Here is a 27,545-nt window from a genome sequence, read left to right as displayed (position 1 = left end):
CGCTCTAGTATGGTAAACTACAACTAATAGTAGTAAGCCGCACTATAAATTGTGCAAACCGAACAGCAGAGTCGCCATGTTGTTTATCCTGCAAAAGATTGGATTGGATTGGACTGGAGATTGGATAGCACACTGGGTATGTCCAAGTGTACTAAAGTTGATATTGAGCTTAATACTCGCATCAAAGAATAATATCCTTACAAAGATAAGTTTTATACTCAATCTAGTAGTACCCATGCAATGTCATTAATTTTACCTTCCTCCATTAGTTTAGGGATTTGTTCAGTGACCCTACGGATTTCGAAAGCGTAGCGCCATGAACATCACCAATGTGGGTTTTCTTTAGTTTGGTGTTGCTGTTCGCACGTGAATCAAAATTCCTCCCTGTGTAAGTGTTTTTTCACCTTTCCTTCAAGCAATCTGCAGTTTATGGCAGTTGGCATTCTTTCTTTTTTTTTCAGCACCGCAAGTGACAAAGGACGAGACAAGTGCACGGACTCGGCGCTAACACAGTGCACAGCGCCGAGTCTGTGCACTTGTCTCGTCCTTTGTTCCTTACGCTGCTGAAAAACAATGTCACACCAACTTGCCCAAGCTTATACACTTTTTGTTTTTTGTTTTTGAAGTTCTAGATGACGACTAAGAGCATCTTTGCACTCGTGCGCTTTGTGCACAAAGAGGATAACCGCTTGCACGTGGTGCCAGTTGAAGATATTGATGGATTCAACCCCCAAAGCACCACAGATTTCGACAACAGACTGTTGTATTCAGTGATGTGGCGGGACTCCGTCAATGAAGAGAACACGGGCACTTACAATGCTCAAGTTCTTATGCTGGACTGTAAGTGCATTCTTTTTGACGTGCTCTGTGTGTGTAGCATCGGGGACAAAATTTTACGAGACACCGGAGCGCCGTTCCGAAGCTGCCTCTGGGACACTAGACGGCGCGGTGCATGCGTCGAGGCTGCGCTGTGCCATGACTAGGCGCATGCGCGTCCTATATGCGTCCGCTTGCCTTCCTTGGCAATTCGTTTTGCATGTAGTGCTGCTTATTCCGCGCTTGGAAGCCGGTAGTCGCTTTTCACCATGCTTTCCACTGCTTGCGCTGCTCGAGCCATGCGGCTGTCGTGCTCCGCGCGCAGCCAGTCGACAGCGATAACAGAGCGCGTTGGCGGGGCCCATCGCATCCAAATCGCGTTTTTTAGAAAAACAAGTGGAGCACGGTCAGCTTTTTTTCTTTGGCTAATCATTTCTAATTTCTTGCATGCGAACAAGGCCGTGTTTCTGCAAACTGCCCGTTGCGATTTATACATCTCTCGACGAAAAAACTCGGCCCGTGTGCTTCAACTGCGAGCTTTAGCGTGCATTGCAACCCATTCATACTATCGTGCCGACAGATTCAAATCGAAAAAGAGAGAAAGAGTCCTTAAGCAACGCATTTCTTGTCACGAAATATGAAACTGAGAGCAAGAAACAACCACGATCCAGGCATCACTGGCAATGGACAATTCCAAGCTCTAGGAGAAATCGCCATTAGCAGCGATAACGCCTGCCAAACGACGTGATATCTATTCGTACAGAGAACGGAGCACACCTATGTCGGCGCGAAGCCCTTTGATGGTTTCCCCCAGTGTGTTTGCCCTGGCGTTCCCGAAGTGGGAGCTCAATAGATTAGCTTTTATTAGGCCCCACACATTTTCAATGAGGTTCCTGTCGGCTCGCTTTGGAGGCCATGGAAGCTGCCACACCCCTGCGAGCATCGGAGAAGGCGCTCACTCTTCGAGATGTGAGTACGAGACTCCTATTGTGTTGAATCAAGTAGAATCCGTCCGGGAATGGTCCAATAAGTACGTATGACAAGAACACGTTCTCGATGATGCCGACGTAAAACTTCTCGACGAAAGGCCCGTGGATTCTCACCAGAGGCCCGGGCCTGTTCCTAGATATGGCGCCTCACACAGTGACGAAACAGCAAGTGCCAGCTGTCGAACACGTTTTGCGCGTGGAAGCTCCTGGTCCCGCCACTGATTTCCGTCATTACTCAAGCACTACTACAAAAACGAAACAGCTGAAATATTACGCTAGCAAGTAAGACAGTGCTCTTTACGCCTTCAATCCCCGACGTACTGACGCGCAGGCGCCTAGCTTGATCACAGATAAAGGACATAGCGGGAGCACTGTTTCCGCAGAACGCCTCTATTTTCTGCTTAGTCGTCGATGTTACTCGGTTTATGAATGGCTAGTGGTATCGAGGAAACGCTATATATCTTCATCCCAAATTCTTCCTGGTGCAAAATACCTCCGAGGGTGCCGATCAACGACAGGAGACTAATTGCGCGCCTGTTCGTGGAAGGGGTTCCCCAGAGGGAAATAGCTCGTCAGACTGGCCATTCAATATAGGCTGTGGCCTGCACCATTCGCGTTTTCCGCAATGAAGACAGCATGGCTGATTCCAAGCGCTCAGGTCGACCGGGAGCCACACGTGAAGGTGATGACCTCCTTATCATAGCTGCATCGGTGGCCGACCCCTTCATGACTGCTCGACAAATCCGCAAGGAACTCACGCTAAAGATATCTACAAAGACTGTCAAGCGACGGCTGAAGGAAATTGGCCTCCGATCCTGCATGGCTGCACAGAAGCCCCACCTAACTGCCAAACAGCGCCAAGAACGGCTCGAGTTCGCTAACTCTCTGAAAGAGTGGCCTGTGGACAAGTGGTCCGAGGTTATATTCTCGGACGAGTCCACATTTTCTCCCTGCTGGGACAAGAAGTGCCGAGTTTGGAGACCAGTGAATTGCAGGTATGGATATCTTTTTTTGGGGGTGTATATGTAAATCCTTATCATTCTGTATGAAGAATACGAAGAAGGCTGGGTTTTGTGGGAACGGGCGACCTCCGTGGTCTCAAATGACAAATGCTGCAAAAGAAACTCATCATTCTGATAGAACCACCCCTCCCCAAAGGGCCCCATAACCTCATCCTTCATCGAGCCGAAGCCGCAAGTCCTTGAAGATTATTTCTCTTTAGAGACGACTGTTGTATCTTAGTGGCGCAATTAGTAATATTATGAAATATTTCACACATGCGACTAAACCTTGGTACACTGAAAGGATAGTTTTCATTCGCGCTACAGCTAATCCATAAGACCCAAATTATGATCTCTTACCGGTTCCCTCTTCTTATACATGTATATCCCATCATACGTGCAGAGCCCGTTCTCGAGCGGTCGCTGCTCCGTAGCTGTCTGGGGCGCCATGTCAAGGAATGGATTAGGTCCTTTGGTGAGAGTCGACGGATCGTTCACTTCGAACTCTTACGTCGACATCATCGAGAATGTCTTCCTTCCATACGTCCTTGACGGAACCTTCCCGGATGGATTCTACTTCTTTCAACAAGATAGGAGTCCTGTACACACATAGATGAGTGAGCGCTCTTCTAGACGCTCGTGTCGTGCGGCAGCTGCCATGGCCTCCAAAGGGAGCTGACATGAACCCCATTGAAAATGTATGGGGCCTAATGAAAGTCAATTTAATGAGGTCTCACATTGGAAATGCCAACGCAGACACGATGTGGGAAGCCATAAAAGCAGAATGAGAAAGGCTCCGCGCCGACACAGACGTGATCCGTGCATTGTACGAATCCATGCCGCGCTGTTTGGCAAGCGTTATCGCTCCTGATGGCAGTTTCTCCAAGTACTGTTAATTGCACCTTTGACAGTGATGCCTGGATTGTTGTTGTTCTCAGTTTTGAGTTTAGAAACTGTGCTCCACTTTTCTAAAAAATGTGTTATAAATACGGCTGCTTCGCTATCAATGCGTGCTGTTATCGCTGTCGACTGGCTGCGCACGGAGCACGACAGCCGCATGGCTCTAGCAGCGCGAGCAGTGGAAAGCACGGTGAAAAGCGATACCGGCGCCCAAGCGCGGAATAAGCAGCGCTCCACGCAAAGCGAATTGCCAAGGAAGGCAAGCGGACGCATATAGGACGCGCATGCGCCTAGTCATAGCACAGCGCAGCCTCGACGCACGCACCGCGCCGTCTAGTGTCCCAGAGGCAGCTTCGGAACGACGCTCCGGCGTCTCGCAAAATTTTGTCCCCGATGGTACTACCGGCGTCAAATGAAACGCGAACAGCGGAAAGCGTGGCGGTAGGCCCAATTGAGGCCGCCTGCTTGTCGTTATCAGAGAGGCGAGAATTTCCGGTTCGCGATAGTTTACTTGTATTTTCTTTGGCGTTCGTTTTCTTGCTTTGCCACTGGAGCGCCACATTCATACTTACCACCAATTACACCTTGCGCAGCGCTTTGATTTTGCTTCCACCGATGCCATGTTAGTAGCGTCTGGTTGCGATGCGAACAGCGCAGGAGGCAGATCGGGAACAGCCGGTATGCAACGTGACGTTTTTAATCGCTCTTTTTCTGATAATGCGCACAACTTATCGCCACCAGAAAATATAAATGCACCAGACGGTATCGCCTTTGCGCGATCATAAACAACGATACCTGTTTTATTGAACCGGTTGACCTTTATTTGTTCTCACCGCAACCAGACGTTGACAACACAGCAATGATAGGAGCAAAATCAAAGCGCTATAACGGAGCTATCAGCGCTCGCTTCACCCGCGCTGGCGACAGCCTCTCTCGCCAGAGAAACCGCGCTGCGGCAATTGCGATCGGTGGTAAGTGCGAATGTAGCGCTCCAGTGGCAAAGCAAGAAAACGAACGCCAAAGAAAATAGAAGCAAACTATCGCGAACCGGAAATTCGCGCCTCTCTCGATAACGACAGGCAGGCAGCCTCAATTGGGCCTGCCGCCATGCTTTCCACTGTTCGCGTTTCATTTGACGCCGATAGTACACACGCCGATGTAATCAACAGCAAAGGTGAAATGTTCTTTTCATATGTTCCAAGGCACCCGAGATGGTCTCGAAAACCGCTACGCAAAGAAGAGGGTGCATATCCCTAAGCTCTATGCCGAGGAACTCGAAACCAACAGTGAGGAGGATGACCAAGAGCAGCAAAGAAAAGAGAGGAAGGTAAGCAACCGAGCAGAGTTCCAGGTGCCCGAAAAGAGCAACGAGACGGCGCGGTGATGACTGCCGTTGTTCTTGCATACTTCACTTGACGTAAATGTGTATTTGACATCATAGCTATGAAATACGCCTTCGACTGTTGAAACGAAATGACCTGGGGAAAGATTCAGTTATAAATCATTCAGCTGGCGTGGGTGAAATTCATGTGGTGGCTAATGCATAGCATTGTCTGGTGCATAACTGTAAAGAAAAATGTGCGGCAGCTTTCTATTGATGAAAATTTCTGCACTGTGTAGCATAAAACATCTGGAGTGATTTTCTTATGCATGTCCAGCCAGTTTGAATACCACAAAGCAAGCGGTATTTTAATGGCAAAATGTTAGACCAGAGGCACTGCCTAAAGAACTTAGAACCAGTACTTCTGGCTGCAGCAGAAAAACAGCTGCCATTAGTTTTCTGCTGAACAAAATACAAAGGTGGCCTTTGGATAATTACTGCTTACTGTCCTACGGCACATATCAATATATGCTTCTTTTTAATATATGTTATGTGTGCCACTGCTTCAGCAATGCAATTTTTTCCTTGTTGCAGAGACGGAAGATCAACCGAGCAGCTGCGAAATCGTCTGCATACAAGGCATTTTTAAATGACAATCTGCAAGCATCCTTGATGAGTAGCATAGGGAAAGCGTCGGGAAGTGCTAGGGGAACTAAAGTGGTAAGCTTAGTATTCCCCTGTGCCATGGTGAACAAACTGGTTCAATTTAAATCTCTGCAGGGTGGTAAACGATCAACGACACCATCTTTCACATCGAGTGAGGAAGACTCCTTGTGCGCGAAAAGCGAACTTGATAGAGCCTTGAAGGAAAAGAAAATGTGGAAAAACAAGGCATTGAATTTGGAGAAGCAAAATGAGCTGCTTCTGTCGCAGGTTGCTTCATTGCAGCGATGCCTTGAAGCAAAAATATTTGACTGTAAGTGTTCCACATCACAGGAAAACCTAAACAGCTGTGTCTCTGTGTCACATCTTTTGTCTTTGAATTCTGGCTTTCAGTGGAAACACGTGCAACTACTTCGAACAGCGAGGGAGCTGCAAGGTGGCAAAATCTCGTGGCGAATGGTAGGCTTGATAATTTCACCTAACTCCTACCAATTTGTGGAAAATCCCGAGATACCTTTACACTCAAGGCTACAAGGCAGCCTAACTAAAGTCATTAAATTTACTTATTGTGATGCAATTTCAACTGTTGTCTCAGACCATACTGTGCCAGAGCACAGTGCATCTAAGGGCCCTGGGTGCAGCTCATGGAGTCCTGCAGAGAGAAGGGATGCAGAGTTTGTGGAGCTGCCCCTTCCAGTTCAAAATGAAGCACCGGCAGCTGTCCAGCCACAAGGTAGGCTTACATTTTAGACCAGCCTACACCGTGATATACAGTTAGAAATGTATGGGCACCAAATTTGTGGTTACTTGGAGTGGCAGCACTATGTACATCGATCGCAATGTAGAATTCATGTCGCATGGTAAATAATTTACACTTAGCTTCTTTTCTCATGTTCCTAAGGTTACAATAGACAAATTGCTATGTGTTCCAGCGAACTTTACTTTAGGTCACATGAGGCATAAAAAAGTGCAATATGATCTCTGCTTTCTTATTTCAGTTCGTTTGAACTATGTCTACTGGTCCAAAGTACCAGAACGACAGTGGATGAAGAATAAAGTGTGTTAGTTTTCATGTGCTTTTTCTGCTCAGCAGTTCACACCAAAGAGTAGCATTTGAGAATTGTCGGTTACAAAGTTTGAGGCCTAGGTGTTGTGGTTTGTTTATTAGGGTTGCTTTCTGGGGGTTTAACGTCCCAAAGCGACTCAGGCTATGAGGGACGCCGTAGTGAAGGGCTCCCGGAAATTTCGACCATCTGGGGTTCTTTAATGTGCACTGACATCGCACAGTACACAGGCTCGACTGCCCCGGCCGGGATCAAACCTGCGTCTTTCTGGTCAGCAGCCGAATGCCATAACCACTGAGCGACCGCGGCGGCTGTTTGGTTATTAGTATAATGGGATAGATATGACGTTCTTTGGCTAAAGGACAACCTAAGCCTCTAGGATGTATTAGTCAAAGGAAGCAGCATGCAATGTTTGTGGTTTTTTGGGTTTAGCTTTCTGACCGGCTAGTTGGTACACTTTCATTTTTGAAACGCTGTGCGCTATAAAACGTTCACAGGAGAAAAAGGAGTAGAGACGACAAGATAGAAGCACAACATCCCAAAATGACCTGCATTAAGAGGGACGCCACATTGGAGATGTCTGGATAAAGTTTGCCCCCTGAGGCTCTTTAACTTGCACCGACATTCACAGTACACAAGCCTCTTGTATTTAACCGCCATCTAAACGTGGCCTCTACCACCGGGATCAAACTCGCGTCCTTGGGGTCAGCGGTCGAATTCCTTCCACTGAGCCTCCACACCGGGGCAGCAGCGCGAGGAGAAGAGTAGTGGCCTTCCTGCCTGAGTGATGAGGCATGTGCTGACAAATTGTTTTAGGAATCCTTTAGTGAGTAACTGCCTTTTTAAGCATGAAATGCTTTTAGCGCTTCCATTGACAGCAACCTTGACATGAGTCTGCCAAAGCTACGAGAAAAAACCTAGAGGGGAACCAAAGAGAACATCTTGGCAACCAGGAAGTGAATCTAAGCGACCTTGGGAAACCACATCTGCTTAAGGGCACAGGGTAAGCCCTATACTTCCCATGCATTTTAGGCCATGTTGAGGTACATGTTTCTCACTAACTAATAACAGTAGCCTAATAATACATATATCATTGTTTGCCAAATTTTGTGCTCTTTTTACTGAACTAGAATATTTGAAATGTGTTGAAAATTCGATTTTTAATAAAATTTTTTTCGGTAGTACACAAATCTGGCCTTTCTTTGCGCATTTCAAAATTCATAACAGAATAACTGCTCAGTGAAATTGCTTAATTCTAGTTCAGTAGGCCCCGCCGCGGTGGCTCAGTGGTTAGGGCGCTCGACTACTGATCCGGAGTTCCCGGGTTCGAACCCGACCGCGGCGGCTGCGTTTTTATGGAGGAAAAACGCTAAGGCGCCCGTGTGCTGTGCGATGTCAGTGCACGTTAAAGATCCCCAGGTGGTCGAAATTATTCCGGAGCCCTCCACTACGGCACCTCCCTCTTCCTTTCTTCTTTCACTCCCTCCTTTACCCTTCCCTTACGGCGCGGTTCAGGTGTCCAACGATATATGAGACAGATACTGCGCCATTTCCTTTCCCCCTAAAACTAATTATTATTCTAGTTCAGTAGTTGGCAACACTTATGTAGATGATTGAAAAAAAAAATCAGCCGTCTGTCTTGAAAGGCATTGGAAATAATGGTACCTTTGTAAGAAAAAACACTGTTTTGAGATAATAGAGCGTAAAGAGAAAAAAGATGTGAAAAACCATTTTTTATTCACAGAAACGCCTCCATAGTAATTTGTTTAATAGCCCCCTGCTTCGTAATCACTGTCGCCGTCATTTTTTCGCTTTTCGGCTTGTCGTTTTGACTGTCGGGCCTCTTTTGTAAGCTGTCGTGTTGCTCGGTCCGCAAAGTACATGCGCTTATTGTCAGCTTCCCTCAGCCACTTGATGGTGTTGCTCCCTGGGTTCAATCCACACGCCTTCAAAACGTTTGCCCGTGCGATGCTACCATCATTAAATGAAAGAACAGCATCCAGTGTTGCCATCCGTAGGGTCCGAAGCCTAACAAACACATTCTTTGGCGCGCGTTCCCAAACAACATGGTTGAACGACTCATTTGCATTTTGAGTTCGCCCATGCAGGCACTTCTCTAGGAGCTCAGCCTTCGATAGCTCCCTATAAATGGGTTTGATAGCCTCCAAGACAGATGCAGGCAAACTCTCCTTGTGGAAAAATGGCTTGCCCTCTGACTGACTTCTGTTGAAGGCACACCACGTATCAGGTCCCTTTGGGCAAAGTCCATGGCATGGGTCATCGTCTGTGGCCGATAAGTGGAAGAAGGTTGCCCAAACGGCCTTTCGCATTTCATCCAGGTTTCCTACATTTCTTCTGATGGCCAAACCATAGTACGTCTGGAGCTTGTCTATTACTGCATCAGTCAGTCGGCCTCGGCCCGAGAGGCTCTTTCCATCAGAGAGTTTTCCTCCTTTGTTTCCTTTTTTTTAGCCTTCGTAACCTTGTGCCCATCCTTTTTTGCACGTGCCCTATGCACTCAACCTTGGATATTTCAACGGAATCACCATATGGCATTTGTGCCTTCACAGCCATAAAAGCCTTGCTGTCACCATCCCCAAGGTATTTGACGTATCGAACGCCGTGAAGCTCCTCACTCCTGCCGAAAATTTTCAGTGCTCCTGCGACTTCCATTCCACCGCTGGTGCCTTGGTAGTTGCTTTGGCACACCTCTCTATGAAGGGGGTCACTGTTTGTACCCTTGATGCTGCACTTTGGACAACGTTTAGACAAAACCTCCACATCCAGCACTTTCCCAGAGTCTACACTGGTCGCAGAGACTATGCCGTTATTGGAAGTATGGCCTCGCTTCTGCCAGCTTCCATCAAGAGCAACTGCGATGTCTTTATCCCCCTCATTCAGCTGCACAGCTTCGTCAGCTGCCCTTTTCATCGACTCCTGAGCAGCAGCTTCGATGTGACCTAGAAGCTCTTGATTGTATTTCGCAAACTTTGTCGGTGGCTTAGGAAGGTTTAGCATAGCACAGAGTATATTTCCTGCAGCCATTCCCTTACCAATGGACCTCAAGGCATACACTAACCTGAGGTTGGCTTCATAGAGGCCAGAAGTAGTTTTCTTCGACGTCTCAAATCGTTGTGTGGCACTACACACTTCACAGTTCAAACTGTAAACGCTTGCAACACCTACCCGTTTTGTCACAATTTCGATGAGCTCAACACTTCCACCGCACTCTCTGCACACACAAATCTGTGTAATTGCGGCACAAATGCCGTCCATGTCCATTAAGGCATATTGGCTGCTGCTCTGTAGCACATCCTCTTCCTGGAAGCACAGAGAAAATCTTGAAAGCTTCGATGTCGAGGAGCTGGCGCGTTCGGCGTTCAGGATCTCATTCGGTCGTGGACATCCTTTTGCTTTTTCACGATGAGCGTAGCGGTTGCCGTGAAATTCACGCCTGACGAAGGCCTTCTTTGCCCTGGGCATCTCAACTTATCAGCAGCAACCAACACCGGCACAATTTACAATACTGATCGAAAGGGATAGCCCTCGGACGCAGCTGCATGAAGGTTGCAGAAACGTGGAAAAAACGTGCAAAGCGTCTCAGGATTGTCTTGGCTAAAAAAGAGGAGCTGTACAATAGTTGCCAGACAATTTTTTATATGTAGCTGATTTTAGACAAGTTTTGAAATCAGGTGGTGGACTTTTTGGTTGAAAAAATTGACGTTAATTCTGAAAGGGGGCGTGGCCGCTCACTACTTGGTTTCGGAAAAAGCGTTTTTCAGCCGTAAATATGGCTTTCTGAGGAAAGTGCGATCATGGAACATGTGTAGAAAGAATTGAACTTGTAGAAAGAATTGAACTTCTAAAATTCCAAAAGAAAAAAAAACGATTTTTTTCTAATTTTACCTTACCCTGTGCCCTTAAGCGACTCCTGATGCAACTGATATCCCCACTCACCTGAACAGAACAGATATAGCTGCATCACAGCAATTGCCCCAGTGGTCGCTGCAAGAGCATATACACACTGTCCACTCTATCCATGGCACTGAATTCAATGAAAAAGTGATCTTTATCATATCCTGATTCACTAGTGTAATAAGTGTCACAAAAAAAAAGGAATGTTGCCAAAAGCTGTCTGTGTCTGTTCCTAGCAAAGCAAATAATTATAAAAAGGCACCGTACACTTACAGTGCCAGTAAGCTCCTCTCATTATTAATGTTGAGTAATCTTTGATTCATTCGTACTGCACTGCAAACAATTGATTTTTATAAAAAGAAAGGCTCACAACTACCTCCCGTCTCGGTAGACACCTCAACCGCACAGTGAGAAAAAAGATGAATGTGACCTAGCAGAACTGAGATGCCCTTGAGTATGGTGCACCTTTTTAATACATTTCTTGCTTTCACCTACTCCCAGGGATGGGTTTTATTGTGATTTTTTTGTACTGTGCCTTTGGCTGCAGCTAATAAAAAATGGTATGTTTTCTCGTTCACAGCACCAAAGCAGGATTTTTCTTATACAGAAGATGGGTTAGTAAGCGATACTTAATCTTTCTCCTTAGCCCCTTAGTCAATTCTTCATGGTTTCTTGGTGCGTATAGTATCTGATTCAAGCTGTGCAAAAAGCTCCCGTTTCCTCTGTGACAAGTTTCTGCAATAGTTTTGCTCTACGATGTTTCTGAAGATTGCAGTAGGACTTGCGTTAATATGGTTCAAACTGAAGGCACAGCTCACGAAGGACAGGACTAAGAAAGAAACAAACAGCCCTGCTGTGTTTGTCTGCTGTGTTTGCAATACAGATCTAATATGTCTTATAGGAGCGGGTGCAAATTTCTTATAATGCTTTACTCATTCAGGCATTCTGACAAAAGATAGCGCTTATGGCAGTTGACATTTAAGAAGACTGCACCTACATCATATCTTTCTGCTACACCTGGCTTGTGCAGTTGTGATGAGGTTTGAAACTATAGCACAGGTATACAATATAGTGTCCAACAGTCAGTTACTGTGCGCTTTATCTTTTTTTCTCAGTTCCACTTGACCGCTGGCATCATTATTTCTGGGGGCCAAGCCTCGAAAATAATGTCTAACAAGAAGCCATCATTGGTCTGCAAAGACACTGCTCAAGCTGTATGGGGTAACGAAGTGCTTGCTACGAGGAGCTTCAGTGGCGCAGTTGCTCCTAAGCAGCGCGCATTGGGGGAAAAACCAAAACAACCTTTGACACCTCACAAGGTTGATGTCGTGATAGGTAAGCAGTGCCTTCCTGCATGTTGATTGTGCTTATAAAAAGACTACATGTGACTTTGTTATTTGCAGCCACAATGAAACACTGGGGCACTGTGAAAGGAGTGGACGTGTCCGAGGCTGTGTGGAATGTGCCTCGGATGTTGACTGAAAAAATACAGGATGTCAAGAAGGCACTGCGGAAAGTTGATTCATTGAATTCTTTCAAGGAATAAAAAAAAAGTAAAGTGATTCTGGCTGAGTGATGCTCTCTACACCTGCTTTTGGTACCGGTACGAGCCGAAACCAGCTGCAGTGGGGATCAATGGGGACTACCTGCAGCGGGGACCAACTGGAACCAGTTGCAGCGGGGACCAACTGGAACCAGTTGCAGCGGGGACCAACTGGGAATTGTTCCATAAACCATTTTAACTGGAACCCGTTGGAGTTGGATTCCCAGTTGGAAATTTTCACCAGGGTTCCCTCTTCCGATCCCTGCTTGTGAAGTAAAACCATCCGGCTCTGTCATCCGCTGCAGCCGCGATGTGCACCGCGCTTGGAACGAACGCCGCAACGGCTGCCAAGGTCGCGTCATCCGCCGGTCCACGCTCAGGCACTCCGCTGCTGCTGGTTTACATCCCTGCCGACGTACTTGTGTCTTCCGCTTGCTTGCTGCGGCCTTTTTTACGTTTTTTCCCAAACTTAGGGGCGCTGCGAACTTCCGATACGATTTCACGCCACGGTGGTCTTTTTCAAAATGGCGTCGCAGGACGAGCGCGGAGCCTCAAAAAATGTCGCCGGCCAATGAGGCGCTTGAATTTCGCCGCGTAGTGTCCAATAGCATTGCAGCTTTTTATATTTTGTTTTCTTTTTTTCGGCGACCAATCGCAGTAGGCCTTTCGTTCTGGCGGGAAAGAAAGCTGAGGCGTCGCTCTTTCAAACGAGACAAAAGTCGCCTCGCTGCGCCGGCTACTTTTGACGTGACACGCGACTCAAGACGGGCATTTTCTAACCGATCTTCGCGAGCTTTCGTGTAAAAATTGCATCTTTGCGTGTCGATTTCTCGTAAACTACAGGGCATTCAGCCATGAAACTTGAGATTATGATGGAAAATGATGACACACACCCAACTATGATTTTTCAAGTCGATTTTTGCGCGATTTTTTGGTCCCAAAGATCCGCGTCCCCCCTTAAATCTCGACTGTGTTAGCTTTCTCGAGCTTGTCGCCTATATCGAATTATCGCTTATAACGAATTTTTTCGCCGTCCCGCTGACTTCGTTATAACGAGGGTTTACTGTACTTGAAACATTTTATTTCTGCCTTTGTCCTGTAATACAGGGCCCTCCTGTATAATACAGGGCTAGCCTACATGATACAGGGCTAGCCTGATACAGGATACTCCGGTAATCCGGTAACGCAAACCCTGTATAATAAACCAGTATGTGGCTCCAGTTAAAAATTCATATCGGATTATTCAACAGGGGAGCGCCCACAGTGGAATGTGGCACCAGTCCCGCTGGACTGAGATCCGCCTCCCTTAGGACTGCCGGACGGCCTGCCCGGACTAAGATTTTTGTTCTGACATTCCCTGTGTAGTCTGTGCTTTTGTGTCTAAGTGTGTTCGGGCACATTTGGCGCGTTTCCTATAAGCAACACATTACAACACATAAGCAACACATTACTAAACACGGATCACCACGTTTTATTCACCTATGACCGTTAAATAATTGTAATTGAATTTTGTTTCTCACCTGCCTACAGCACAGCAATGGCTATGACAATGGCTATGCACTGGTCCATTCCATAGGAATAAAATAGACGATCAGAAATCATCTTGTGACGATGCACTGCAAGCACTCATGAATAACTCTGTGCTTTGTGAAAACAGTATCTACGAACAGGAAGTTTGCCAATGCACTTCCCTAATGCACTGTGCAGCCTGCATCACCCACTGTGCACAACGGTCGAGCAGCATGTATTAATCACTAAAAACTTCGTTTTTGAGGGCACTGAACTGCTCAAGCGCTCTGTAGATGAATGACGCAGACAGTATGTGTTGTCTATCACTCAAAAGAGTAAATCTGATTGCTGTCTAGCTTTTGGCATTAGTTTTTAATGCAGCTGCTTCAGTTACACATAATTGTTTCTCCTGCCAGTAAGGTGGCCTCATACAACTTCTTGCAGCTACTTTCTTCAGACATGCTGCTGCACAACGGAAATCTCGTTGATACTCCACAGTCTCAAGACGTTATTCCAATCCAAGACAGTGCTTCTTGCAACTAGGAGTTTGGATTCATAAAGACGACATAAGTGATTAAGAACGTGCACCTTCCAGCAGCGTTCACATGGCAAGACAGGACTGACTGCTGAGTAGCTGCAGCTTATAAAATTTTCAATTTAACAATGAAGATGCATATTGCACTGAACCAACAGGTGCTAAAGATGAGGCATCCCATGATGATAGTGTGGGTGAATGGTGAGGATACTGATTGGTGCCCAAGTGCAATAGAGCAAGTCAAGGCCTGTGAAGTATTGCAGTCCAAAGCACTTTTGAACTTGAACTTGATCTTTATTTACCAGAAAGGCTGGTGGGTCACCCGGGCTAAAAGCTGTAATCAAACAGCTTGACGAGGCCCAGGCAACCCTTACAAGGCAGCATAGACGAGACCACTAATGATGGAAAAAGGGTTAACATGAAATATTCAACTTTACAAAAAATAAGAAACACTTTCAGGTAGGTCGATAGAAAATGTGTACACAAAGACTGCATTTTTTGATACAGGGTGTACACAAAGACTGCATTTTTTTGTTACAGGTTGACACAAATCGCATGAATAGTGAGAAGGCATCTTTGTGAGCAATTGGAGGGAAACTGTAAAAGAATAACTAAGAAACGCTGTAGCGAAAAGAAAACCGCATCACAAATTGGAAAAAAGCTGTAGCAGTTAAACAGGTGTCAAACAGTTGATGTGTTGATATTTGTTTAATACGGACGGAAGATTGTGACGTAAAGACTGGAGCTTGTAATCGGTGCGGAAAAAGGGTACGAGCCGTGTGTCTTTACTGTGTGTTTAGGTTGTTAGTGTGACGCTGCAATGGACCAGTAAATGCTAAAAGTGACCGAAAGCTAACAGGTGAAAAGTAATGTGAGCATAAGAGTCTGTACTTATACATGCAGTTTACATGAATTTTGCACTGCTGGAAAAAATGTAGGGTGGAAGGTAGATAATCAAGACAAAATATATGACGAATAGCCTTTTTTTGCAGCACGAGAATTTTGTTTAGGTTCTGTTTAATTGTTAGCCACACCAAGCTGCAGTAATTAATTTGTGAGGCAAACAAACCGTAATATATTTGAAGTTTTATTTTTTACCGGAAGAATGGTGCGTGTACGTGATATTGCCCTAGTTGCAGAGGAAAGCTTCTTGCATAATTTCTCGTGTAAATCCCATGTTAAATATGAGGAGAATATAACGCCAAGAATCTTGTGGTGCTCAACCACTTCAATATCCTGTCCATCAAATTTAATTGGTCGATCTAAAACTAATACTTTATTTCGAGCTTGGAAAAGCATGACCTTTGTTTTTTTAGGATTGATTTTAAGCTGATTTGATTGTGACCAATGACCAATTTTTTCAAGCAATTGATTACATCTGATCACTAAATTTGCATCAGTACCTGAAAGGAGAGTATTGCAATCATCAGCATATATAACGAAATTAACTGTCGTGTCGACACAAACTATGTCGTTAATGAACAAATTAAATAAAAGAGGACCTAACACACTCCCTTGCGGGATGCCATTTAATATCTGTGATAGGGATGACATTCAATTGTTAATACAAATGCATTGTGATCTGTTTTCCAAATATGACTTGAACAGCTGAAGAGGTCTATCAGCATATATAACGAAATTAACTGTCGTGTCGACACAAACTGTCGTTAATGAACAAATTAAATAAAAGAGGACCTAACACACTCCCTTGCGGGATGCCATTTAATATCCGCGATAGGGATGACATTCAATTGTTAATACAAACGCACTGTGATCTGTTTTCCAAATATGACTTGAACAGCTGAAGAGGTTTACCACGAAAGCCATTTATTAAGAGTTTTTTAGTTAAAATATCACGATGAAGAGAGTCAAAAGCCTGGCTAAAGTCTATAAACAACCCAAGGGTAATTTGTCGGTTTTCAACATTTTGGATAATGTGTTCTTCTAGCGTCAGGAATGCTGACTCTTGACCTTCCCTTTCTGAAACCATACTGCACATCCGAAATAACGCCTATTCTATTGAAAAAGTTATTTCATCTCGTGTATAAAATTTTCTCAAAGCCCTTCGAGAACACGAGCAGAACAGATATAGGTCGATAGTTTGTGGGTTCTTTCGTATCACCGCCTTTATACAACACCGACACTCTAGCTCGTTTCATGGCACTGGGAAATTCACCAACGTCAATGGCAAGGTTAAAGATATAACTACGTACTGGAGTAATGATCTGAATGACTTCTTTTATTGGCTTGATTTGCAAATTGTCTATATCCAATGATCTACTGTTTTTTAGTGACATGAATGTTGTATATACTTCTATCTCATCTGTGGGAGTAAGAAATAGGCTATCAACAGAATTCGAAGCAGACTTATTATGCCGTGAAAGCAAGGAATTGTTTGGCTTCGCTATATTAACAAAATATTTGTTAAAAAAATTCGCCAGCTCTACACCGGAAAGTACTCGTTCATTGTGTTTAATGTAATCAGGTAAAGCGTCTTTCCTTTTATCCCGGCCTAGTAGATTATTTACCACTTTCCAGGCAGCTTCAGGGTGTTTTTTAGTCACATTGGAAAATAATTTCTCCAGATAATTTTTCTTAGAGCTCCGTAGTTCGAAATTTAGCTTATTTCGGAAAGCCTTAAATTCCTTTATTAATGCTTCAGTTCTAGTGCTAAAAAAATATGAAAAAGTCTGTTTTTCATTTTAATCATCTTAGCGTCAGCAAGAGTTACCCAGGGTTTCCGGACTTTTCTTGACGGTTTCATTGTTTTGATGGGAAAATGTTTTTTATAAAGTTGCGAAAATACTTGCATAATTTCTGATATGCGTCATTAACATTGCATGCATCCTGAACAAACGACGAGTCACATGCCTCGATGTCATGCCTGAAGGCAGATATTGCCACATCTGAAATACACTGCACTGTAACAATTTTATCTGCACAAGTATTAGCGTGGTCAAGAGGATAATAAAACATGAATACAGGGCAGTCGTCACTGATATCACATGCAATTGAACCGGCATCGGAGATTACAGTTTCAGCGTTAGTTATCAGGAGATCTAAAGCAGATGATGTTTACAGTGTGACACGAGTGGGTGTTGTAATTATATTAATGAAACCTGATGAAGACAGCCTTGAGGTGAAGTCGTGTGTGATCGATGTATCTTGTAGAACGTTAATGTTGAAATCGCCTCCGCATAATAAACGAAAGTTATTTGTGCGTACATAATCTAAAAACATTTTAAAAAAAGTCAAGGAAAGACGGCAAGTTTCCACTTGGAGGTCGGTATACAAACGAAGCTGTTTTGTTTCTATATTTCAGTGTCAAAATTTCACAATCATCACTTGATATAGGAAAATTGGAAAGTAACTCGCAATCATGACCAGTTTTGACATAAAGAGCGACGCAACCTCCTCGGCGGCCCGCACAATTTACAAAAAATTTCCTATACCCCTGTGGACTAAAAACATCGGAGTTATCGCAATACCAAGTCTCGGTTAGCATTATTATGCCTGGTTTAAAAGAAAGTTGGCCAAAAAAACACTCCAGATCTTCTGTTTTGCCTACCGCAGAACGAACATTAATATGCAAAACAGAATGCACTGCGGGTGACGGAAGGAAAATAATCTGGGCTACAACGAAGTTAGATAGTTTATGACTACTGACGGAAAACAAGTACGGATAACAGTACCGTTCATTGTATTTTCTGAAGGTCTTGCTCACGAGTTATCTCTGCCGAGCATGAATCGTCACTTTGCTCAGCGAAGACTCTGCCGTTGTAGACCCAGACCGACTTCCACTTATACAGATATTTTCGTTTTACAGCCATGCCGAGCATTTTCTTCAAAGCAAGGCAGAGGTGCTCGTTTACGTAGAACGGTACTGAACTGTCAATTCCGATGTCTTGGTTTGTGAGTCGCAACTTTTTTGCCTTTCTCAGCACTGTATCACGCGTTGCTCTGGACCTGAACCGAACAATGTTAAATTTCTCAGAGTCCCGAGTGAGGACACGATGACAAGACTCAATCTCGCCTTCGGCAATTGGCTCATGTATGGCTTTCCCGATTTCCGACACAATTTTCCCAACATCTTCACCTTCTTCCTTAACAACGCCCTGTATTTCGATGTTTGTATTCCTCCAGTATAGCTCCAGTTGGACTACTCACTTTTCAAGCTCTGCATTTTCAGCAGCCAAGGTCACACATTTAGCCTCCATCGTTGCCTTTTCATCTGTCAATTTTGCATTTTTTGCAATCTTTGCATTGTTTTTTTTTTGCAGTTCTTCAATAGTTTCATGTGCGTGTTCAAGGCTCTTAGTGAGAGCAACTGTGAAAGCAACTGCATACACTGTACAGAGAACACTGCACTAGACAGCCTTCCGTTAAATTTAACGGCATGCCATTCACGGCATGCAGTCATTTTAACAGCATGCCATTAAAAAGAGCTAGGGCTGTTGTGTCCATAGCTATCCTGATATTGATGAGGCTAATTTCATCCAAGGAAACACAAGAGCACCAGCAGGTTGAAAAAGGCACTAGACATTTGGACATGTCACAACCGCTGGAGATAAAGACCAGCGGCCTGCTAGCGTCTAAGTAAAAACCTGGGCATCAGCCTGTCGTGGACAAGAGATGCCTGTCCGCGATCCTCCCACAGGCTCCACAAGAACTGGACAATGACTGAGGAAGCAACCCAGGGGGGGGTTTGACCCTGCCCGACCCGGAACCCAAAGGGGCATCAGAGGCGACGGAACAAGCAGAAGACTACCACCACCTGAAAGTGTATCTCTGTGATTATGGTCTGCTATATTTTATTTTAAAAAGGAATGTATCAGCCACTCTTTTCTTGAAGGGCAAAAAGACAGGTTTTGCCTGCTGGATAAGATGGTATAATGGCACCTTGGTTGCTTTCATTTTCATTCTGCAAACTGCTGCAATTTTAAAGCTGTAAAATGCTATATATTTCGAAGTACATAACTGCAGTTGACAGTCAGGAGTTTGCGGAAGCCCTTTTACCCTCTAGTCCCCTTTGCACGCTGTTCTTTAAGGTGCAACATTTTTAATATCTGCAGGCATCGGAAGGCTTTCATGAAGTGAGGAAAAATGCAAACTCTGCATTCTTGTGCCGTTAATTTCCCTATTTCAGCTGTACATAACATGACCAAGTCTTCTGTCCTCACAGAAAGAAGCTTTGCACTCCTTTGCATAGTGCTAAGCAAAATGTTTAGTACTTAAACAATTCCAAAGGCTTTGGAAATGTTTTAACTGTTTGGCTTGGCTCTGGTGTTCTTTCAAACCCTAGACTTGATGTAAACATTCATGAGATGAAAATGAGGCCTTGGGAGACACCCATCCAATATTGGAAATATGTGGCCACGTTTCCAGACTCATGGCAACTTTACAGCATTCACTGTTGTCACAGACCAAGTGCGGCCCATAGGGAGAGGAAAGGAGATGCGTTCATATAGAGCAATATGAGGTCATCAGCACGGCTGCTTGCGGGACAGCGCACCTGAGTGCAGCATCATACGGGAGGGCAAGAAGGAGTGCACAAGGCTTATGTTTCTTGTGACAGCCGTCACCAAGTCCACCAGGCCTGCACGCCAGAGTTTAGCAAAACAGCGCATTCGCACTGCCCTTGAAATCACCATGCTTCCTGGGAAGAGGCAGTTTCGTGGGTTACTGCGTCCCCTCTGCTCTGTTGTCACCGCACTGAAAAAGAAGGGGTAGAGCATCCCAATCATGGGAGTGGAAAAGTATGCTTCCGACCAGTCAAGTGTGCGGTGAGCTGCGGCGGCACAGTCGTGAGGAAACGGGCAGCGAAAGAGGTTGAGTGGAATGTCTGGAGGAATTGAGAGCCGAATTACTGGAGCCAAGTCACGCATTTCACTGCAAAAGGCCCGCCCCCTTCGAGCCAGCTCTGCATCGACAGCCACCCAATTCGGAGTCGTCACCTTGGCCCCCGACTGTCCACCGGACTTTTCCTTTTTCTTGCCTAGTGTAACATTGTCCAGTCAAACCTCTAATGTATTGTATGCATCTTGTTCTTCCCCTAGTTGGATGAGTTCACTCCTGTATTGACATCTCTTGCTTATCACACTTGGTGCTTTGTATACAGAGACTCAGTCTTCGTATACCTCCAATTCCCAAGTGTATTCACCCAGAGCACCATGCACAGCACAAAGCCGATCGAGCCCGCCAACTCCAGAAACGTTTCACTGGTCAGCCCGACGTTAAACACAGTCGCCTCCCATCACCCTCTTCGCCCCGCTACAATTGTGGCAGCATTGGCACCGCACCGAAACTGCCACAATGCCTGCAGCGTCCTCAACGCAGCAACTGTTACCAATGGGGAAGAGTTAGCCATCGTGCTAGCTCTGACCAACCACTCCACCAAAGTAGTCGTTAGCGACTCCCAACAAGCCATTCATAACTTCGATGCAAGTCGTATCTCCCGACAGGCACACACTACCCTCTAATCTCTCCCCTTACCATCTACACCTAGTCTTTTCATATGGGCCTTAGCCCATGAGGTGCTCAGTGAGAACACACAGGCACATGCTCTAGCCCGAGAACTCGAATACCGGGCGGAGTGCTCTCCTCAGCCTGCTGCTTCCTCCGACACTCCCCAAGGCACTCATTCACTACTTGTTACGTACTCGGATATCCTCCAGAATTATCGCCTTGAGCGGTGTCTATACCTGCCAGCACACCGGGAACTCTCCTGGCGCGACGGCGTCCATTGGAGCAAAATACAAACAGGAACCTTCCCAAGCCCATGCTTACATAGCAGACTTTTCCCAAAACTTACTCCACGTATGTGCAAACACTAATCACAATCGACCACATTCCTTCACATGATGTGGACATGTACACAACACAACGCTGACAATTCAACTACCATAGATGCGTGGGAGTCCCTCCTGCGTACCACTGAGCTGGCCCAATAGCGCCAGCTCATTTTGCGGGCAATGAGGGCCAGAGTCCCAATGAATCCCGGCCGACCTCCTCTAATGCAGTGCAGCCAGTCTTCGGGCTCGTTCACCCTATTTTTGGGAGTTGTGGGCATTTGGCCCCTCTGTCACGGCATATAAGGACGCGCATGAGGCACCCAAGCAATGGGCGGCATTCTTGTTGGGGGCGAGTGCAGCCGGCGGTGACGTGCCTGATATGCGCAATAGCGCATGTCAGGCACGTTCAAGGATGGCGGCGCGTAGGAAATGCACGTGACCTATCCCAGGCAAGTGGCAGGTGGGAGCTTTTTCGGCCGGAGCATTTCGGCAGATGGACCAGCATTCCCACGAAGGTGTGTTCCTGCCTAAGTGAAGGAAAGTTTGCAGAAGTCGCCACGGAAGCGTGTCCTTTTTTTTTTTTCCTTTACTAAGCGAGTACGTTCTATTGCCTCGCTGTAGCGGCAGGTTACCTTGTCCCTTGGCTGCCTTTTTGGGCAGCCTTTCCGCGAGTGCTTTTGTTGCGTCCATCAGCATGAGGCCGGCATGATGAAGGAAAAATGATTGCTTTTAATGGCTGGAATGCTAGAGCGTCTAATGGCGTGGAGCTGAGAAGAATGTGACACCAGCACGAGGAGCAAGCTCAATTCAACCGCACTTCGACGTCATTATCTTCGACGACTGGTGCTGCTGCTGCTGCGCAAGGCCGCTGCTGCTGCTACACACTTTTTTCTTCCTTGATTTGCCTTCACTTACCCTTTTTTCCTTCTGCATCCAACCCCAGGTTGACGGTGTTTTCCAATCCACAAGATTGCTTGGATTCTTTCTTTTGGCACTGTTTGAATTAAAACAGTTTTGTTGCTGTAGTAGCTGGTGGTTTGTCGCACGAAGCACGGCTCACGAGCCCCCCCTGAGAGAAGGCTGAGGCCTTCAGAGTAATTAGTTTATCGTCATCTTACTTCATCGGCCCTGAGCTTCTCGGAGCGGGTGGTGAAGTAGTCTAGTGAGCTCTGCCAAGCAGAGTTCTCAGGAGAAGAACGCAAAACTTGCTGCAATTTCAACAGGAAGGAAGGAAGGAATGTGCACCAAAGGTTTTCAAACACTAACTGCACTCTTCCCGTTTCGGCTCACATGAAGAGCTTCCCACAGAACAGCGCCAAACGCAGAAAAAAGGGGAAAGAAAGCTGCAAAATCGGCAAACATCGCTTTGCTAAACTTGCTGCCATTTCAACAGGAAGGTGCACCAGGGGTTTTCAAACATTAACTGCACTCTTCCCGTTTCGGCTCACATGGAGAGCTTCTCACAGAACAGTGCCAAAAGCAGCGAGAAGGCTGCAAAATCGGCAAACATCGCTTTGCTAAACTTGCTGCCATTTCAACAGGAAGGTGCACCAGGGGTTTTCAAACATTAACTGCACTGCCCCCGTTTCGGCTCACATGGAGAGCTCCCCACAGAACAGTGCCAAACGCAGAGAAAAGGCCAAGAAAGCTGCAAAATTGGCAAACATTGTTTTGCTAAACTTGCTGTCATTTCAACAAGAAGGAAGGAATATGCACCTAGGGTTTTCAAACACTAACTGCACTGCCCCCGTTTCGGCTCACATGGAGAACTCCCCACAGAACAGCGCCAAACGCAGAAAAAAGGGGCAAGAAAGCTGCAAAATCGGCAAACATTGCTTTGCTGAACTTGCTGCCATTTCAACAAGAAGGAAGGAATGTGCACCAAAGGGTCTTCAAACACTAACTGCACTGCCCCTGTTCCGGCTCACATGAAGAGCTCCCCACAGAACAGCGCCAAACGCAGAAAAAAGGTCAATAAAGCTGTAAAATCAGCAAACATTGATTTGCTAAACTTGCTGCCATTTCAACAGGAAGGTGTACCAGGGGATTTCAAACACTAACTGCACTGCCCCCGTTTCGGCTCACGTGAAGAGCTTACCATTGTTTGTACACATTGATTGCTGGTCTGGCGGTCAAACTTCCCTTTTTGTATTTAATAAGCGTATGTAGCTATGGATAGCCAGCCCGTCTTCATAAACTTCATTCATTATTTAAATTCACCTTGCAAAATATGGCGCGATTGTTTTCAAGTGTCCGTGCGGTCGCTAGGGGATTTCTTGGCGCACCATTACGCAGATATTGGCAGCTTTTCACGTGACATCTCATCCTGCTGTATTGCTCTTCATCGCACGTAATCCGAGCCGCTAATTAGTGGCACTTACAACTAAGTTTCTTTTAATGTCGTCCCCACAGAACAGCGCCAAACGCAGAAAAAAGGTCAAGAAAGCTGCAAAATTGGCAAACATTGCTTTGCTAAACTTGCTGCCATTTTATCAGGAAGGTGCACCACGGGTTTTCAAACACTAACTGCACTGCCCCCGTTTCGGCTCACATGAAGAGCTCCCCACAGAACAGTGCCAAACGCAGAAAAAAGGTCAAGAAAGTTGCAAAATCGGCAATTATCACTTTGCTAAACTTGCTGCCATTTCAACAAGAAGGAAGGAATGTGCACCAAGGGTCTTCAAACACTAACTGCACTGCCTTTGTTTCTGCTCACATGAAGAGCTCCCCACAGAACAGTGCCAAACGCAGAAAAAAGGTCAGGAAAGTTGCAAAATCGGCAATTATCACATTGCTAAACTTGCTGCCATTTCAACAAGAAGGAAGAATGTGCATCAAGGGTTTTCAAACACTAACTGCACTGCCCCCATTTCGGCTCACATGAAGAGCTCCCCACAGAACAGCACCAAACGTAAAAATTGGGCAACCAAGCTGCAAAATCAATAAACATTGCTTTGCTACTCACGAGATCACAGAGAAAGATAGCAAAGTATATGTAGTGTTGCATAAAAAACTACGAACACTTCAATGAAGTCTGCCACCAGAGGCTGTCCCAGAATCAGACCAGAGTGCTAGCAGATTAGCCACTCCTGTTGTACAAAGTGTTTGCGCATTACATGCAGTGTTCACTGTATTTGAATGTCAAAATATTTAGAAGCTACACTCCGTCAACCCTTCATAAGCTACGAGACGAAAGTGCAATGGAAAATTATCTTATGGGAAAGATTGTTTATAAAACACAGGAGTTATCATTTCAATGAATTTTCATTCTCCTGCAATGCATTCATTGCACAAGAGAGCTGGGACAACATATGTCCCACTAACACAAAAATTCCTACTGTAATGTGGGAAAAGGTACATCCCACAAAACAAGGGGGCAGAAAGCTGTAGTTGGATTCAACTCAAGAACGAAGCAGTGAATGCCCCTCAAAGCAGGCCTTCTAGCCAATGACATCGACCAATTCTCATGGCGGGAGTCACAGGGAGTAGCATCACAGAGGGTGGTAGATAAAAGGGGATTAGTCACAGCTTAATTGAATTAAGCATGGTGTCATGAAAATCGGTTGACGCCACTAGCTAGAGGGCCTTCGAGGGTCACCTGTCACTTCGTTCTTCCTTCTGCTCTCTTCTGAAGCCGTGTGCCATTTCACTGCTTCACGTCATTGTACCACTGATGTTAAGTTTTTTTTTCTGTACAATCTTTAGGTCCGTTAGCAGGAGTACCAGCAAAAATCATCATGCCCAACATCTGAGCAGGCACAAGTGGGTCAAGCCTATGGATGCAACTTGTGGCCCCAAGTACCTCCGTAACACTGCAGACTAAAATTGATAAGTTTAGGATTGGCAACGCAGGGCAGAGAGATTGAGACGATTTTAAAAGTGGTGAATCATGTGTACAAGAAATGAGGGCAGAAAGGGGTCTAGGGGCAGAATATGACTTAAATAATATAAGAAACGAGCAGGCTAAGATAGATAATGACTCAGCACTTGTATTACAGGAAGAAGGGTGACCCCAACAGTCACAGCGGTGACTTTGAGCTAGCATTAATGACACTCCCACAACAAGAATCACTTTCTAAGTTGGGGAGCAGAGAAACTGCACTGACTCCACCCATGGCAGAAATAAGTACAAATTCCAATTGAAAATCCCGCTCACAATTACTGAAGATGGATCTGGTATTCCGTATGCCTACTCAATTTCAAAAAGAGTCAACATGGGCACCATGGTGAGGATTTTCGAGGCCAGCAAAGAAAAAACAAACACAATAAAGTGTTTGGTATTTGTGTCTGATGATGCCTGAGCCCATAACAATGCATGGAAGCAGGTGGCGGGTCCACTGAACAGCCGATTGCTTTGCAGCTGGCATGTTCCACACAACTGGAGCACGTGCCTGAATAGTCACAAGCAAAGACTCAGGAGTGCAATAAAGGACATATTACACACTGTGATAAGTGCAAAGATGAGGAAGAATTTCAACAGTTGCTTCCTGCATTTCTTAGCATTCATTCCAAAGAGTGGCACCTCCACTGCCCAGCTCCAAAGAAGCCAGATGGCTTCATGAGATATTCTGAGAAAACATAAGCAAAGAGAGCTATACTGATATTGGCAGTACATTGGATTAACAACTGAACAGCCGATTGCTCTGCAGCTGGCATCTGCTACACAACTGGAGCACGTGCCTGAATTGTCACTAGCAAAGACTGCAGGACTACAATAAAGGACATATTACACACTCTGATAAGTGCGAAGATGAGGAAGAACTTAAACAGTGGCTCCCTGCATTTCTTAGCACTCATTCCAAAAAGTGGCAGCTCTATTGCCCAGCTCCAAAGAAGCCAGATGGCTTCATCAGATATTCTGACATACGCAAAGACAGCTAAACTGATATTGGCAGTATATTGATTAACAAATAATAATCACTTGGAATCAATGCACAAGACTTTTAAATACTCTGCCTTTGGCGGTACGTTAAATGAGCGATTGGACAAAATAATCTACATCTTACTATTTAATTTGACATCTGACAAGTGGTCACTACCACGGAACGTCGCTATATGGACATTCCAGGAGGGCACGGATGTGCCGGTGGAGTGCGTGTCGTGGCAGCTGTGGAAGTGGCAGGAGCAGGCCAAGAACACGCCACCAGGGAGCCTTTTCAACCTCTTCCGGGGGCGCATAATCGCCAAAGCTGACTAGTGGGCCGAGGGCGCGTTTCTGGCCTTGTCTCCAGGCTGTGCCCGTGAGGGGCACTTCTGATTCACAAGCCCCACAAGGCAGGGGCCCTTCGTGACAGAAGGATGTGGGAAGCGACGGCCCCCATACAGAGAGCAACCAGCAGTGGTAGCTCCCAGTACGGCGACCCGACAGATGCTGTAGCAGGCGGGCTGTCAGGCCGTATTCACGGAGTCTCTCGTGCTCATCGCCGCCCACCACGCCATCGACCAGACAGCACCGAGCCCTGGCCCGCCGCCATCGGCCGCAGTGGCACTTCCACCCTTGGAGACACCACTGGAACCACCATCCCAACTTCGTCAAGGATACTGAACATCACTGTGGCCGATGATTGGCTGATATGACCGGCATGGTTACAATGCACTGGCGGAAGTGTATGGACTTGGTTTTTAAGACAGCTACAAAATTGTTGTTCCCACTGTGACAGCCGTGTCTAATTATTTTACGGAGATATCTTCACCAGATATCTTCACCAGTTTCTGTAACAAAATCCCGTGGTCAACAGTGTCAAAAGCTTTGGATAAGTCTAAAAATAATCCAAGGACAACCTCGTTTCTATCTATATGCAAGTTAATGTGATCGCAGCAATCTTCAAGAAGACACTCCTGCTTGGGCCAAGCAGTGGCCTGCAGTATTATGAAATAAATAAATAAGTAAAATCTACAGTGCTCATATTACGCCTGAATCCATACTGTGTGTTATTGATTATAGAAAATCGGTCACAGAACGACACCATATTTCGATATACAATTTTCTCCATTAAAACAGTAATACTCGGCAATATTGCGATCGGTCGGTAGTTTCTTTTATCAGATTTTTTCCCCGTTTTATAGATTGGTCGTATAACCGATATTTTCATTCCTTGCGGTATATCTCCTGTTGAAAAACAACCATTGAGAATATGCAAAAGCACGCTTTTTAGCTTGTTATAATTATTCTTTAGATCACGTAATCTGATCTTATCATATCCTGGAGGTTTGTTCAATGGGAGGACCTTAATAGTATCCCATAACTCAGTGTCACCCAGTGTCGGTAAGAAAGCAGAGTTTGGAATGCTTGGCCCTATATACGGTGTAAACGGAGCCTGGGGCTGCGATTTTAATTCCTTCACGGATGTAGAGAACTGCTCACTGAACGAGTTCGCTGTTGATTGACTGTTTTCGCTACCAAAGATACGAGTTAGTTCATCATCTAGATTTCTGTTCTTTGTTTTCCCCATCATGTCATGTAGAAGTCCCCACGTCTTTTTCATATTACCGCGATAT

General features: G+C 45.6%; 1 protein-coding gene and 1 long non-coding RNA gene across 10 annotated transcripts in view; one reads left to right on the top strand and one right to left on the bottom strand.

The window, feature by feature from the left end:
- Positions 1 to 4,665: 4,665 nt before the first annotated feature.
- On the top strand, positions 4,666 to 12,814 carry LOC144127993 (BEN domain-containing protein 5-like). Of its 3 annotated transcripts, XM_077661035.1 has the most exons (7): positions 4,666 to 5,033; positions 5,622 to 5,747; positions 5,808 to 6,003; positions 6,084 to 6,149; positions 6,286 to 6,423; positions 11,250 to 11,283; positions 11,785 to 11,920. In XM_077661035.1, the coding sequence occupies exons 1-7, from the start codon at positions 4,899 to 4,901 to the stop codon at positions 11,792 to 11,794; spliced, it is 705 nt and encodes a 234-aa protein (XP_077517161.1). In that variant the 5' UTR covers positions 4,666 to 4,898; the 3' UTR covers positions 11,795 to 11,920. The 3 variants fall into 3 exon arrangements, with proteins under 3 accessions (XP_077517161.1, XP_077517160.1, XP_077517162.1); XM_077661034.1 differs by lacking the exon at positions 11,250 to 11,283 and having other exon boundaries at positions 11,785 to 11,957; XM_077661036.1 differs by lacking the exons at positions 4,666 to 5,033; positions 5,622 to 5,747; positions 11,250 to 11,283 and adding an exon at positions 12,073 to 12,814 and having other exon boundaries at positions 5,813 to 6,003; positions 11,785 to 12,004.
- The window catches only part of LOC144127994 (uncharacterized), a 36,380-nt gene continuing 21,648 nt past the window's right edge, over positions 12,814 to 27,545 (bottom strand). For all 7 annotated transcript variants that reach the window (XR_013313648.1, XR_013313647.1, XR_013313652.1 and 4 more), the window contains one exon: positions 12,814 to 26,556. This is a non-coding gene — a long non-coding RNA (uncharacterized LOC144127994). The remainder of the gene's footprint in view (positions 26,557 to 27,545) is intronic.

Source organism: Amblyomma americanum, chromosome 4, assembly GCF_052857255.1.
Source record: "Amblyomma americanum isolate KBUSLIRL-KWMA chromosome 4, ASM5285725v1, whole genome shotgun sequence".
Taxonomy (NCBI): domain Eukaryota; kingdom Metazoa; phylum Arthropoda; class Arachnida; order Ixodida; family Ixodidae; genus Amblyomma; species Amblyomma americanum.
This window is presented reverse-complemented; position numbering and strand designations above follow the sequence as displayed.